The following is a 14,317-nucleotide window of genomic DNA, read 5'->3' as shown; positions in this document are numbered from 1 at the left end:
GATATCTTTGATGTCTTTCAGTTCTTCACCCTAAACCCCAAAGATGATAAGGTATAGCATCTAGAATCGGTACTGCCAATAAGAGATTACATGAGAATTGTATCTTATAAAATTATTTTGAAGGCTTTTTTTTTGTCCAGCCTCTTCTACCTGATCATTCTCCATATAGATGTGATCTTCCTGGGTGGAATTCTGGAAATACAGAGGACCACCCTCCTCCAGAGACTGCTGATCTCCACTCAACGACATCTTTTCTTCCTCCTCTTTTGCCTCAACTTTGATGTCTTTCCGTTTTTTACTCTAAAGCCCAAAGATGATGAAATTTCTCAAAATTGAACAAGACATACATAAAAGAAAAAAGGGGAAAAGATAAAATTAGGTAAAGATAAAGACGACAGTTACATCAAAGTGGGTGGTGTACATACACAGCCATTGATCACGACAATGTTTGACATCATCAATATCATCAACAATGTTAACAGGTTAATCAAGCCCTCTTTTGACCCGTTATTACATGGACCTGTCAATTATGTTGCCCACCCTTGCTTATGATAATGTCAAGGTCTTTGTTATGTACATAGGACTTACCTATAATATCCTTTTCTTGGAGTACAATATAGTTTTTTTTTTTACGAAACTGAGGCTTGCTAGGAGTGGCGGGGGTTAAGTTAGGGATGTCCTTACATCTTTGTTTGACATTCCCCAATCATCTTAAGGTAGCTTCATAACCCTTGGCCTAAAACTAAGATCTAAGTCCTGTGATGTTCTTCAAGGAAAGTCAAAAATCCTTTTTTTTTAGGTCTACATATTCAGTCCCATCTACCTGCTGATGGTGAGAGGTGTTGGGATCTTCCTGTGTGAAATCCCAGGAATACAGAAGACCACCCTCCTCCATAGACTGCTGATCTCCACTCACCGTTTCTTCTTTTTCCTCTTTAACCTCAACTTTGATGTCTTTCAGTTTTTCTTCCTAAACCCCAAAGGCGACATAGTACATTTATAATACTATATAAAAGAATGTTATCTCATAGCTTAAAATACATTTTTAGGTCTACATGCTCAGTCCCACCTACCTGATGATGGTGAGGGATGGTGTGACCTTCCTGTGTGGAATCCCGGGAATATAGAGGACGGGGACATCTCTCTGGTGGGTTCCCATTACTGGATCCATCTGTAGGAAACACACACACTGACTGAATACATTGTTTCTATGTGTTTATCAGATGATGGGGGATCTAGGTGGACCCTCCGTACTGCTCTCTCCTTTACAATAAAGTCTCCTCTTACCCGGTGATGTGAGGGGCGGCTGATTCTCCATCATGACGTCCTTGTAGAGATCCTTGTGTCCTTCTAAATACTCCCACTCCTCCATGGAGAAATAGACAGTGACCTCCTGACACCTTATAGGAACCTGACACACACAATGATACAGTCACCATCCAGACACATCCCTTGTCTGTTACAAGGATCTGACAGATGTTCTAACCCTTCCAGCCTCCAAGAAAAAGTAAAAAACAAACATTTGGCTCCAAGTGGGCTTTTATAAATACTATTACCTGATAAATACTGTATTATATAGAGGAACATACATGTTTACTATATAGTACTGACCATGTATGATGGAGGATCTGTAGACATGACATTGTTCTGTGTGCACAGTGGTCGGGAATGTCTATATTGTGAGCCCCGTCCTATTAGTGTCACTGAACACGGCATGTACTGTACACATTGATGTCACCCTGACAGCCAACTCCACCAAAATAGGTCTGGAGGCGTCTGTGTTGTGATTGGTGTTCAGGATCACATGATAGAGAAAGGACAACCATTCATGTTATGGTGAGGGAACCAGTGGATAAATAGTTCTATATTTAGGATGTATCTGGTCTATAAACCAGAGGCTCTGGATGGACAGTTGGATAAATGGCTCTATATTTAGGATGTATCTGGTCTATAAACCAGAGGTTCTGGATGGACAGTTGGATAAATGGTTCTATATTTAGGATGTATCTGGTCTATAAACCAGAGGCTCTGGATGGACAGTTGGATAAATGGCTCTATATTTAGGATGTATCTGGTCTATAAACCAGAGGCTCTGGATGGACAGTTGGATAAATGGTTCTATAATTAGGATGTATCCGGCCTATAAACCAGAGGCTCTGGATGGACAGTTGGATAAATGGCTCTATATTTAGGATGTATCCGGTCTATAAACCAGAGGCTCTGGATGGACAGTTGGATAAATGGTTCTATATTTAGGATGTATCTGGTCTATAAACCAGAGGCTCTGGATGGACAGTTGGATAAATGGTTCTATATTTAGGATGTATCCGGTCTATAAACCAGAGGCTCTGGATGGACAGTTGGATAAATGGTTCTATATTTAGGATGTATCTGGTCTATAAACCAGAGGCTCTGGATGGACAGTTGGATAAATGGCTCTATATTTAGGATGTGTCTATAAAAATATAATAATATATAAACTTAATACCCCTTTCACACTGACAGCCGGCCGCGTTAGTGGTAAAGCGTCGCTAGTTTTTGCTTTACTGTCGTTTTAGCTGCGCTTTTTTTCGGCCGCTAGCAGGGCGCTTTTAGCCCCTAAAGAGGCTGAAGAAAGGGTTAGAAGCGCCCGAAAAGCGGCAGTTTGACAGCGCTGCCCATTCATTTCAATGGGCATGGCGGTTTAGGAGCGCTCCTCCACAGCCCCAAAGATGCTGCTTGCAGGACTTTTTCTAACATCCTGCAAGTGCACCGCCCCCCGCTTTTCACACTGGGACTGCAGTGGAGTTGTTTTTCAGGCACTTTACAGGTGCTATTTTTAGCCCTAAAGTGCCTGAAAAAGGCCTCAGTGTGAAAGGGGTCTAAATGATATATATACATATGTGTAGCACAGAGGATATAGGAATATGGAGGAAGAGGACGGACATGACGGGGGGATTACTGGGTGTAAATATAAAATAATATCTTATTACCTCCTCTGCTGCCAGTTCCAGCAATGTCTCCGCTCTACTTCCTCCCGACTCACCTCTCACCCGGAACTTCCTGTCCGCATCTTAGATCACTTCCTGTCTATACTTGACATCACTTCCTGTTTGTATCGTTCACTGACAATAAGTTATGTCCCCGCCTGATAGAGGATATAAAACATCAGTATTTGTTGCTTTTTTTAATACTGTAACAACTGCTTTTTAGAACTTTCAAAAAAATGTTTGCATATATTATACCTGAGTTAAAATTAAAAAAAACAACAAAGATATAGAATGGAAATAACATATTATTATATTAAAATAAAATATACATTAAATTAATATTATTATTATATGCAAGCACTTAAACCCCCCTCCCCCACAAAAAATGTAAAGCCCCCACCTTCACGCACATATAAACTTAAAGATACACGTCGGGGGAACCTCACATCAATTGTGCCCATACCTGTTAGGTATCTGTCAGGGACATGTCAGCAGTCGTCGGGTGAATCTGCGTGCACGTAGGTCCACAAGAAATGTTTCTAGGCGAATTCAGCTAAATTCCCCACCAGGGGGCGCCGGCGCGCTTCCGCGTGCGTGCGTTCACGGGTGCGCGCGCCCGTTCGCGCTAGCGCCGTTTGGCGCCAAGGGGCCTTTAAAAGAGTCACAGGTGCTCATGTCAGGTGCTGTTCGTCTGCAGCTCTGCACCTGAAAGTTCCTGTATCTGCTTGCTGAATGTTTGCTATTAACCCGGCTACTTCTGACCACTCTCCAGTCTCCAAACCCGACCCGGCTTGCCTGACCTTGATTATTCTGTTACCTGTTGCCGAACTCCTGCCTGTCTGACTATCCTTGGATCATCCCTCCTGTTTATACCTGCCTGATCTCCTGCCAACACGGACTGTCTGACCTTGTTTGCCTGTGTCCTGTGACGCTGCTTCCAGCCTGCTTGTTTGCTTCCAGCTGCTGTCATCGCATCTGTCCGCCTGCCCTCCGGCCTGCACCAGTTGCCTGCATCCGCGATTCAGCCATCCCTGAGGGACATCCTTCCAGTTCCGGTGTCTGCTTCTGCTGGAACCTACATCAGGCCCTCCTACCCACTGTGCTCAGGAGACCACTGTTCCCACTTCCAACGGCTCCTGAACCAGCGTTTAAGAGAGGTCTCCTTCCACCAGTCAGGCTCAACTACCAGGTACATTACAGTACGAACAGCCATGACTGAGCCTGCAGGAGAGACCTCTCCCATTAAGGAGATCTGTACGCACCTGGCAGCCCTCACCCAAGCAGTTAAGACTTTACAGGACAGCTATGACAGACTAGAGGGTCAAGTGTTAAACCTCAGTGGTCCCGGTGGTGTGGCTCCTGCCCCCGCAGCTGCTCCAGTACAGGCTGCTGCACCACCCTCCGTTGTCATGCTTCCACCGGAACCAAGAGTCCCTCTTCCTGAAAAGTTTTCTGGTGACTGAACCAAGTTTTTGGCTTTCCGCAGCGCCTGTCAACTGTACTTCGGTTTACAGCCACGGAATTTTTCCTTGGAAGTCACCAAGGTGGGATTTGTCATATCCCTTCTCCAGGGGGAACCTCAGATCTGGGCCCACCGCTTGCTTGAATCCAACGCTGTACAGATCCAGTCTTTACCCGCCTTCTTTGAAGCCATGGCCCAGATTTATGAGGACCCTCAGCGGGCTGCCACCGCTGAGGCAGCTTTGTTCGCGCTCCAGCAAGGCCGTAGGCCGGCCGAGGACTATGTCATGGACTTTCGACGCTGGAGCGCGGACACTCAATGGAACAACGCAGCTCTACGCCACCAGTTCCGCATGGGGCTATCTGAGGGTCTTAAGGATGAACTTGCCCGGGTGGGAATGCCTGACACCTTGGAGGAACTTATTGCCATTACAATCCAAATTGACCGACGCCTTCGTGAGCGCCGGTCTGAACGATCCTCTCAACAAACACGGCCTATGTGGATGACCACAAGAGCCCCGCTGCCTGCCTCCCGGTATCCATCTTCTGCCGGGCCAAGTCCAGTCAACCAAACAACTGATGCCTCCGAACCTATGCAACTGGATCTTATGCGTACTACTCTGACCCCTGAAGAACGGGCGCGCAGACGCCAACTGAACCTTTGTCTCTATTGTGGCGGGACGGGCCACTATGTGAACAACTGCCCAGTAAAGACCCGTAAGCGTTTTCCTTCAACTCCAACCAGTTTATCTGCTTTAACAGCTAATGCCACTCAACTTGTCCTCCCTCTCTCATTACAGCTCCAGGGAAGAACAATTCAAGTCAACGCCATTGTTGATTCTGGGGCATGCAGCTGCTTTGTTGATTCTGTTTTTGCTACTCAACAAGATCTTCCTTTAAAGGATAAGACACATAGACTTTCAATTTTTCTGGCCGATTGATCCCATATAAAATCTGAACAGGTCTCTCAAGAAACCCTTCCTCTGTCTGCTACCTGCTCATCTCAGCACCGAGAAATCCTAGTCCTGGACGTTATCTCTTCACTACTTTTTCCAATCATTTTGGGAATGCCCTGGCTTCAAGCCCACAATCCTCTTGTTAACTGGGCCACGGGCGAGATCAAGTTTCAGTCACCCTATTGCCAGAAACATTGTCTACCTGAACCTGTCAATTCTGCTACCACCTTACTGTGTATGGACATTGACCCAGAGCTGCTTCAAAACATACCAGAGGTCTATCAGGACTTTGCAGACGTGTTCAGTAAGAAGGGAGCAGACTCTCTGCCACCCCATCGGCCCTATGACTGTCCAATTGAGTTACTTCCTGGGGCTGAGATTCCTTTTGGGCGCATCTTTCCGCTATCCGAAAAGGAACAAGAGGCACTTAAGGCCTACATCAATGAAAATCTTGAAAAAGGCTTCATTCGACAGTCCACTTCACCAGCCGGGGCGGGCATATTTTTTGTCTCCAAAAAAGACCTTACGCTTCGCCCTTGTGTGGACTATCGGGAGTTAAACAAAATCACGGTCAAAAACCATTACCCGTTGCCCCTAATACCCGAACTATTTCAAAAATTAAGGTCCGCCATCATCTTTACCAAATTGGATTTGAGAGGAGCCTACAATCTGGTCCGCATTCGGGCCGGGGATGAATGGAAGACGGCCTTCCGGACCCGTTTTGGACACTATGAATATTTAGTCATGCCCTTCGGCCTTTGCAATGCTCCTGCCACCTTTCAGCATCTGGTCAATGATGTGTTTAAGGATTTCCTGGACATCTTCCTAATTGTCTACCTGGACGATATTTTAATTTTCTCCAGTTCTCTCGAGCAACATAGGGAACATGTCCGTAAAGTTCTGGCCCGACTCCGCCTGCACAGATTGTATGCCAAGGCGGAGAAGTGCGAATTTGAACAAAGGGAGATTCAGTTTCTGGGGTTGGTCATTTCCCCCACCGGCATCAAAATGGACCCTCAGAAAGTGTCTGCTGTATTAGAATGGCCAGCACCCATGGACAAGAAGGGCGTACAACGCTTCATCGGATTTGCAAACTTTTACAGGAAGTTTATCAGGGGATTCTCTACCATCATCTCCCCCATTACACAGCTTACCAAGCAGAATCTTCGTTTCCACTGGAACTCGGAAGCTCAAGAGGCCTTTGAAGAATTAAAGAGGCGTTTCACGTCGGCTCCGATCCTTAGTCATCCTGACCCATCTTTGCCCTTTATCCTAGAGGTTGATGCCTCCGAAGTAGCTGTGGGTGCTATTATCTCCCAACGACAAGGCAACAAGGACCTGATGCATCCTGTAGGGTTCTTCTCTAGGAAACTTTCACCGGCTGAACGGAACTATGACGTGGGGGACCGGGAGTTGCTTGCTATCAAGACAGCCTTGGAAGAATGGAGATATTTGCTTGAAGGTGCAGTCCATCCAGTACTAATTTATACGGATCACAAGAATCTGGAATATTTAAGATCTGCTAAGAGACTAAAACCCAGACAGGCCCGTTGGGCTCTATTCTTTACACGGTTTTGCTTCCATATAACCTACCGGCCGGGATCCAAGAATGTAAAGCCCGATGCGCTGTCGCGCATGTTTGATAATCCTAAGGACTCTTCTGTACCTGACACTATTCTGCCGGCAAATAGTTTTCTTCTCCTTCAGACAGATCTTCTATCCATGATCAGAGAAGCATCCCCAGAACCTTCAAGTCTCCAGGGGTCCTCTTTAACATCTCGAGATGGACTATTATGGAGAGGAAGTCAAATTTTTGTACCAGAGAACGTCCGAGTCAAGGTGCTAACACTCTTGCATGACCATCCACTTGCAGGACATTTTGGGGTCCGTAAGACCCTTGACTTGGTGCAGCGCACCTTTTGGTGGCCCAACTTAAAGGAATTTTGCAGAAAATATGTTAACTCCTGCTCTGTCTGCATCCAGAATAAGACTCCCAGAAACAGAGCTTGGGGACTACTAAGACCATTGCCTATACCAGATAGGCCCTGGAGGATGATAGCAATGGACTTTATAGTTGAATTGCCATGTTCTGAGGGATGTTCGGCAATCCTTGTGGTCATTGACCGACTATCCAAAATGGCCCACTTCGTGGCCCTAAAGGGAACACCTTCTGCTGTGGAGACGGCCCGTGTGTTCATTAAGGAAATTGTCAGGTTACATGGAATTCCCGCAAATATAGTGTCTGATAGGGGGGTACAGTTTACTTCACGCTTTTGGAAAGCCCTCTGTGAAAACCTGAAAATTGAACTAGCTCTGTCCTCAGCATACCACCCCCAAACAAATGGGCAAACTGAAAGGACAAATCAGACTCTGGAGCAGTACATTAGGTGTTTTACATCTTTTGTGCAAGATGATTGGGTGTCCCTGCTGCCCCTAGCGGAATTCGCTTACAACAATGCTAGTCACTCTGCCACCGGTCAATCCCCTTTCTTTGCCAATTATGGGTTTCATGCATCATTTTTACCAGATTTTCTTTCAGAATCCTCAGTTCCAGCGGTCCAGGACACAGTGCAATTCCTCAACCGTAATAATCGGATCTTGCAGGAAGCAGTATCCAAGGCGCAAGCGGACAATAAGAGGTTCTTTGATCAGAAAAGAAGAGGAGATCTAGACCTTCAGCTTGGCGACAAGGTATGGCTGTCTACCAATAATATTAGATTGACATGTCCTTCCAAGAAGCTTGCTCCTAAATTTATTGGGCCTTTCCCAGTGAAAAGGAAAATTAACGAGGTATCTTATGAATTGTTCGCCAGACTGGGGGCATTTTTAATTAAATGGAAGGGGTATGGTCCGGAAAACAACTCATGGGAACCTGACTGTAATATTCATGCCAAACGTTTGATTCATGCCTTTTTCTCTGCCCATCCGGAAAAGAAAAGTCATCTGGGCATCCGGAGGCTGCCCGTTGGGAGGGGGCAATGTCAGGGACATGTCAGCAGTCGTCGGGTGAATCTGCGTGCACGTAGGTCCACAAGAAATGTTTCTAGGCGAATTCAGCTAAATTCCCCACCAGGGGGCGCCGGCGCGCTTCCGCGTGCGCCCGTACGAGCGTTCGCGGGTGCGCGCGCCCGTTCGCGCTAGCGCCGTTTGGCGCCAAGGGGCCTTTAAAAGAGTCACAGGTGCTCATGTCAGGTGCTGTTCGTCTGCAGCTCTGCACCTGAAAGTTCCTGTATCTGCTTGCTGATTGTTTGCTATTAACCCGGCTACGTCTGACCACTCTCCAGTCTCCAAACCCGACCCGGCTTGCCTGACCTTGCTTATTCTGTTACCTGTTGCCGAACTCCTGCCTGTCTGACTATCCTTGGATCACCCCTCCTGTTTATACCTGCCTGATCTCCTGCCAACACGGACTGTCTGACCTTGTTTGCCTGTGTCCTGTGACGCTGCTTCCAGCCTGCTTGTTTGCTTCCAGCTGCTGTCATCGCATCTGTCCGCCTGCCCTCCGGCCTGCACCAGTTGCCTGCATCCGCGATTCAGCCATCCCTGAGGGACATCCTTCCAGTTCCGGTGTCTGCTTCTGCTGGAACCTACATCAGACCCTCCTACCCACTGTGCTCAGGAGACCACTGTTCCCACTTCCAGCGGCTCCTGAACCAGCGTTTAAGAGAGGTCTCCTTTCACCAGTCAGACTCAACTACCAGGTACATTACAGTATCACCTCACACGCGGAAGGAAAGCACTAATTCTAGGCCCATTATTTATAGTTAAATCTAAATAGATGACCTGTAAAGGCTTTTAAAGCATCGCCTATGAAAGATCTATCCTACGTTCACACCTATGCGTTTTTTAGTGTGGTTTGCAGTTTGCAGAAATGCACTACAATCCATTTAACATGGTTTCCTATGGAACCAGTTCACATCTATGCGTTTTGCAGCCGGTGTGTTTTTTAGGAAGGGTTGGGGAGTTTTTTCCTGCTATTTGCGGCTAATAGACTTCAATGGAGCTGCACCAGAAATGCAAGTGGTGTATTTTTGATGTGTTTTGCTGTTCTTATTTTACCACTTTATATAGCTGGTTGCTAAGCAGTTTGGCCTCAAATCCGGCCGCCACGTCCTTAGCAACCGATGAGTCATCAGCTGTCAGCAGGGTTCCCTGCTGATAGCTGAATTGTAAAAGAAAAAAAAATGGCAAAAAAGATTTGCAAAAAAAATGGTGTGGGGTTCCCCCCAGGTCCATACCAGGCCCTTCAGGTCTAGTGGGGATTCGGAGGGGACCCCCATGCCAAATCATTTTTTTTAAATGGCAAGGGGTCCCCTCTAAAATCCATACCAGACCCTTATCCGAGCATGCCGCCCGGCCGGTCAGGAAAGGGAAGGGACGAGCGAGCGCCCCCCCTCCTTAACCATACCAGGCCGCATACCCTCAACATGGGGGGTTGGCTGCTTTGGGGCAAGGGGAGCTCTGTACCCCCCACCCCAAAGCACCTTGCCCCCATGTTAATGAGGACAAGGGCCTCTTCCCAACAACCCTAGCCGGTGGTTGTTGGGGTCTACGGGCGGGGGGCTTATCAGAATCTGGAAGCCCCCCTTTAAGAAGGGGCCCCCAGATCCCAGCCCCCCTATGTGAATGGGTATCAGGTACATCGTACCCCTACCCTTTCACCAAAAAAGCAGCGAAATGTAATAAAAACACAAGAGCCTGTTTTTGACAATTTCTTTATTAATAGCTCTGTCTTCTCTTGCCATCTCTTCCCGTCGTCTTCTCCTTCCCGCCGTCTCCTCCTCGAGCTATCTCTTCCTGCTGTCTTCTCCTTCCCACCGTCTCCTCCTCGAGCTATCTCTTCCTGCTGTCTTCTCCTTCCCGCTGTCTCCTCCTCAAGCTGTCTCTTCCCGCCGCCGCCGTCTCTTCCCGCTGCCGTCTTCTTCCTCACTAAAAGATAAATAACAATAAAATAAAAATAAAAAAGCCGCTCTTATGCTGTTGATGTCTTCATTTGTTTTGTTGTTGCCCGCTCATGCCGACTCTTATATAGCAATGGGGCGTGGCCATCTGATGAAATTACCTGGATAGCCTGCCCCTTATTTTTTTAGCGGGTAAGTGGCGGCGAGGAAGAGACGGTGGTGGTGGGAAGAGACAGCTCGAGGAGAAGGGGGCGGGAAGGAGAAAACAGCGGGAAGAGACAGCTCTAGGAGGAGACGGCGGGAAGGAGAAGACAACGGGAAGAGACGGCTAGAGAAGACAGAGCTATTAATAAAGGAATTGTCAAAAACCGGCTCTTGTGTTTTTATTGCATTTCACTGCTTTATTGATGAATGGGTAGGGGTACGATGTATCTGGATCTGGGGGCCCCCTTCTTAAAGGGGCTGATAAGCTCCCCGCCCACAGACCCCGACAACCACCGGCTAGGGTTGTCGGGAAGAGGCCCTTGTCCTCATCAACACGGGGGCAAGGTGCTTTGGGATGGGGGGGCACAGCGCCCCCCTTGCCCCAAAGCACCCACCCCCCACCCCATGTTGAGTGCATGTGGCCTGGTATTGTTCAGGAAAGGGGGAGGGCTCGCTCATCCCCTCCCTTTCCTGACTTGCCGGACGGCATACTCGGACAAGGGTCTGATATGGATTTTTTCTTTTTTTTTGCTGTGGGGCCATTTTTTTCACAAATTTTTTTGCCGTTAATATTTTGACATTCAGCTTTCAGCGGGGAACCCCGCTGACAGCTGATGACTCATCGGTTGCTAAGGATGTGGCAGCCAGCTTCCCGGCCCCCTCCTTAGCAACCAGCTATATACAGTGTGTTTTACAGTGTGTTTAAAGAGAAAGAAAAAAAACGCAAAATGCATGAAAACTGCATTCAAAAGAGCACAAAACAAATGCTGGTTTAAAAACGCAAAATGCATTGAAAAACCTGCCTGAAACATGCAACAAGTGCAGCCGCACAGATGTGAACCTAGACTTAGTGTGCCAAAGTTTGTAGCCTTCCTACCAGGGTGGAGTTTTAAGGCTTGACATGTTTGGTATCTAGTACCTTGGTGCAACCTCATAGTTTCTGTGTGCACTCTTTACTGAAAATATGGGCTTGATAAACCACTGCACTAATATCATGTGACATCCATTGATAGAACATACCACGATTTTATTCTCCAGGATCCCTGCTTTCAGAAAATATGTATAACGTTTGGGGGTTTCCACTTTACTGATGATGGCCAAGAAGCCTGAGATAGCTGTATGCGTTTTCAACAACGGTTGTGGGTGGCCATCGGGGTGTAAAGGCTTGATTTGCATGACTCCGCCCACTGCCCTAAAAAAAGAGAATAACTGCTTTTTGGGGGGGATCAGAATGGAATGAGACACACCTTCTGCTCTAGGAAAGCTCTGCTGGGCTATGCAATGAATCGAATGAAGAACTTTTGTATTCTTTTAGTCCCTTTTCACCATAATTGCTCCTTGGCTTAAAAATAAAGAAATCTTATATTTAGTAGATGTACCTGAACGCCTTTCTAAAATGTACTCGGGAGCATCACCCTGATGCACTGATTCGAATGAAGGACTTTTGGATTCTTTAAGTCCCTTCTCATCATCACCTTAATGGTCATAATTGCTCCTTGGCTTAAAAATAAAGAAACCTCGTATTAGTAGATGGTACCTGAATGCCTTTCTAAAACGTAACTGGGTGCGTCACCCTCCTGTTTCAGGGGCTGTGGTCAGGTGGGCTCCGCTCTTCATACATAGTGGACCTGCCCTAAGGTTCCGTCGTTTCTGGAAACAAATTTATTATTATTATTTTACAGGATTTATATAGCGCCAACAGTTTGCGCACCGCTTAACAAAATGAAGGCAGACAGTACAGTTACATTGCAATTTGGTACAAGAGGACTCAGAGGACCCTGCTCATTAGAGCTTACAATCTAAGAGGGAGGGTCAATTGATACAAAAGGTAATAGCTCTGGGGGATGAGCTGATGGAGAAAGTAAACCAGTGTATTAGTTAGAAACAGGATAAGCTTCTTTAAAGAGAAGGGTTTTCAGGGGTCGTCTAAAGATGGATAGATTAGGGGACAGTCGGACAGATTGGGGTAGGGAGTCCCAAAGAATGGGAGAAGCTCTGGAGAAATCCTGTAGGTGAGCATGGGAGGTGACAAAGGAGCTAGAAAGCAGGAGGTCTTGGGAGGACCGAAGAGAGCGGCTATTTTGAGACTAGGTTAGTGATGTAGCTGGGGGCAGAGTTGTTGATGGCTTTGTAAATTATTGTTAGTACTTAGAATTTTTTTCATTGGGTGAGTGGAAGCCAGTGGACGGATTGGCAGAGAGGGGTGGAGGACACTGAATGGAGGCCAGTGGAGGGATTGGCAGAGAGGGGTGGAGGACACTGAATGGAAGCCAGTGGAGGGATTGGCAGAGAGTGGTGGAGGACACTGAATGGAAGCCAGTGGAGGGATTGGAAGAGAGGGGTGGAGGACACTGAATGGAGGCCAGTGGAGGGATTGGCAGAGAGGGGTGGAGGACACTGAATGGAGGCCAGTGGAGGGATTGGCAGAGAGTGGTGGAGGACACTGAATGGAGGCCAGTGGATGGATTGGTAGAGAGGGGTGGAGGACACTGAATGGAGGCCAGTGGAGGGATTGGCAGAGAGTGGTGGAGGACACTGAATGGAGGCCAGTGGAGGGATTGGTAGAGAGGGGTGGAGGACACTGAATGGAGGCCAGTGGAGGGATTGGCAGAGAGGGGTGGAGAACACTGAATGGAAACCGGTGGAGGGATTGGCAGAGAGGGGTGGAGGACAGTGAATGGAGGCCAGTGGAGGGATTAGCAGAGAGGGGTGGAGGACACTGAATGGAAACCGGTGGAGGGATTGGCAGAGAGGGGTGGAGGGCACTGAATGGAGGCCAGTGGAGGGATTGGCAGAGAGGGGTGGAGGGCACTGAACGGTTGGTAAGATGGATGAGTCTTGCAGCAGCATTCATGATGGATTGAAGTGGGGATAGTGTATGTAAAGGTAAGCCAATGAGGAGTGAGTTTCAGTAGTTGAGGCAAGAGATGACCAGGGAGTAAATTAGAAGCTTGGTGGTGTCATTGGTTAACTACTTATGGACCGCCCGCCGCAGTTGTACATTGGATGTTTGAAGAGAAATACTGTTGTTATGGCAGCAGATAGCTGCCATAACCCAAGTATCCTCTTCTTCAGCGAGCGGTCTGCTTTCAGATAAAAGTGGTCCCTGTGACGGATTCGGTTTTGTCTGAGTGGCAGGGCGGGTTTGGTGTTTTGAACTGCGGGATTTGCCTGTGTCTAAGGGCGGGTTGCAACACAGGCAAAACTCGCCCTTCAACACAGCCACAACCCGCCCTGCAACAGCAAGGCTCAATCTGACAGCTACGGTGTCCCTCCGCTCTTTGCATTGCTTTCAATTGTGCCCATGAAATGGTGTCTCCCGTCGAAAAAAGCCTCCTACAATGTGCGCATGCGCTATGGTGACGTCACGCCAGCTGATCAGGAGATCACCTGGAGTGTCCTTCTGTTCTGCGCATTGGTGGGCACTTTTCGAATGCGGGCACTATTCGAAAGAACACCGGTCCTTAAGTGGTTAAAAAGGGGCGTATTTTGGAGATGTTGCAGAGGTTAAGGTGGCATGATTTGGACAGTGATTGGATGTGGGCCGGAAAGGACAGTTCAGAGTCTAGGGTTACCCCTAGCACCCTGGCATGTAGGGACGGACTGATAGATGTGCCATTGATCTTGACAGAGAAGTTAGGGGAAGGGGCATATCGGGGAGGAAATATTATTAGCTTGGTTTTAGATAGATTCAGTTTGAGGAAGTGGTGTGACAACCAGGCTGATATGTCTGTTAGTAAATCAGTGATGTGTGAGGTGACTGATGGGGCAGAGAGATAGATTTGTATGTCATCGGCATATAAATGGTAGTGGCAGCCATGGGAGG

General features: G+C 47.6%; 1 protein-coding gene across 1 annotated transcript in view; it reads right to left on the bottom strand.

Annotated features, from left to right (window-relative positions):
- LOC141106879 (uncharacterized) overlaps positions 1 to 14,317 on the bottom strand; it is a 163,494-nt gene that overhangs the window by 46,589 nt on the left and 102,588 nt on the right. The window contains exons 5-7 of the mRNA XM_073597808.1: positions 1,074 to 1,171; positions 824 to 970; positions 151 to 300 (exon numbers count right to left, since the gene is read on the bottom strand). Coding sequence (XP_073453909.1) covers positions 151 to 300; positions 824 to 970; positions 1,074 to 1,171 — 395 coding nt within the window. The remainder of the gene's footprint in view (positions 1 to 150; positions 301 to 823; positions 971 to 1,073; positions 1,172 to 14,317) is intronic.

This window comes from Aquarana catesbeiana, linkage group LG08 (genome assembly GCF_042186555.1).
Source record: "Aquarana catesbeiana isolate 2022-GZ linkage group LG08, ASM4218655v1, whole genome shotgun sequence".
Classification (NCBI taxonomy): Eukaryota; Metazoa; Chordata; class Amphibia; order Anura; family Ranidae; genus Aquarana; species Aquarana catesbeiana.
Note: the sequence above shows the minus strand (reverse complement) of the source record. Positions and strands in the feature narration are given on the sequence as shown.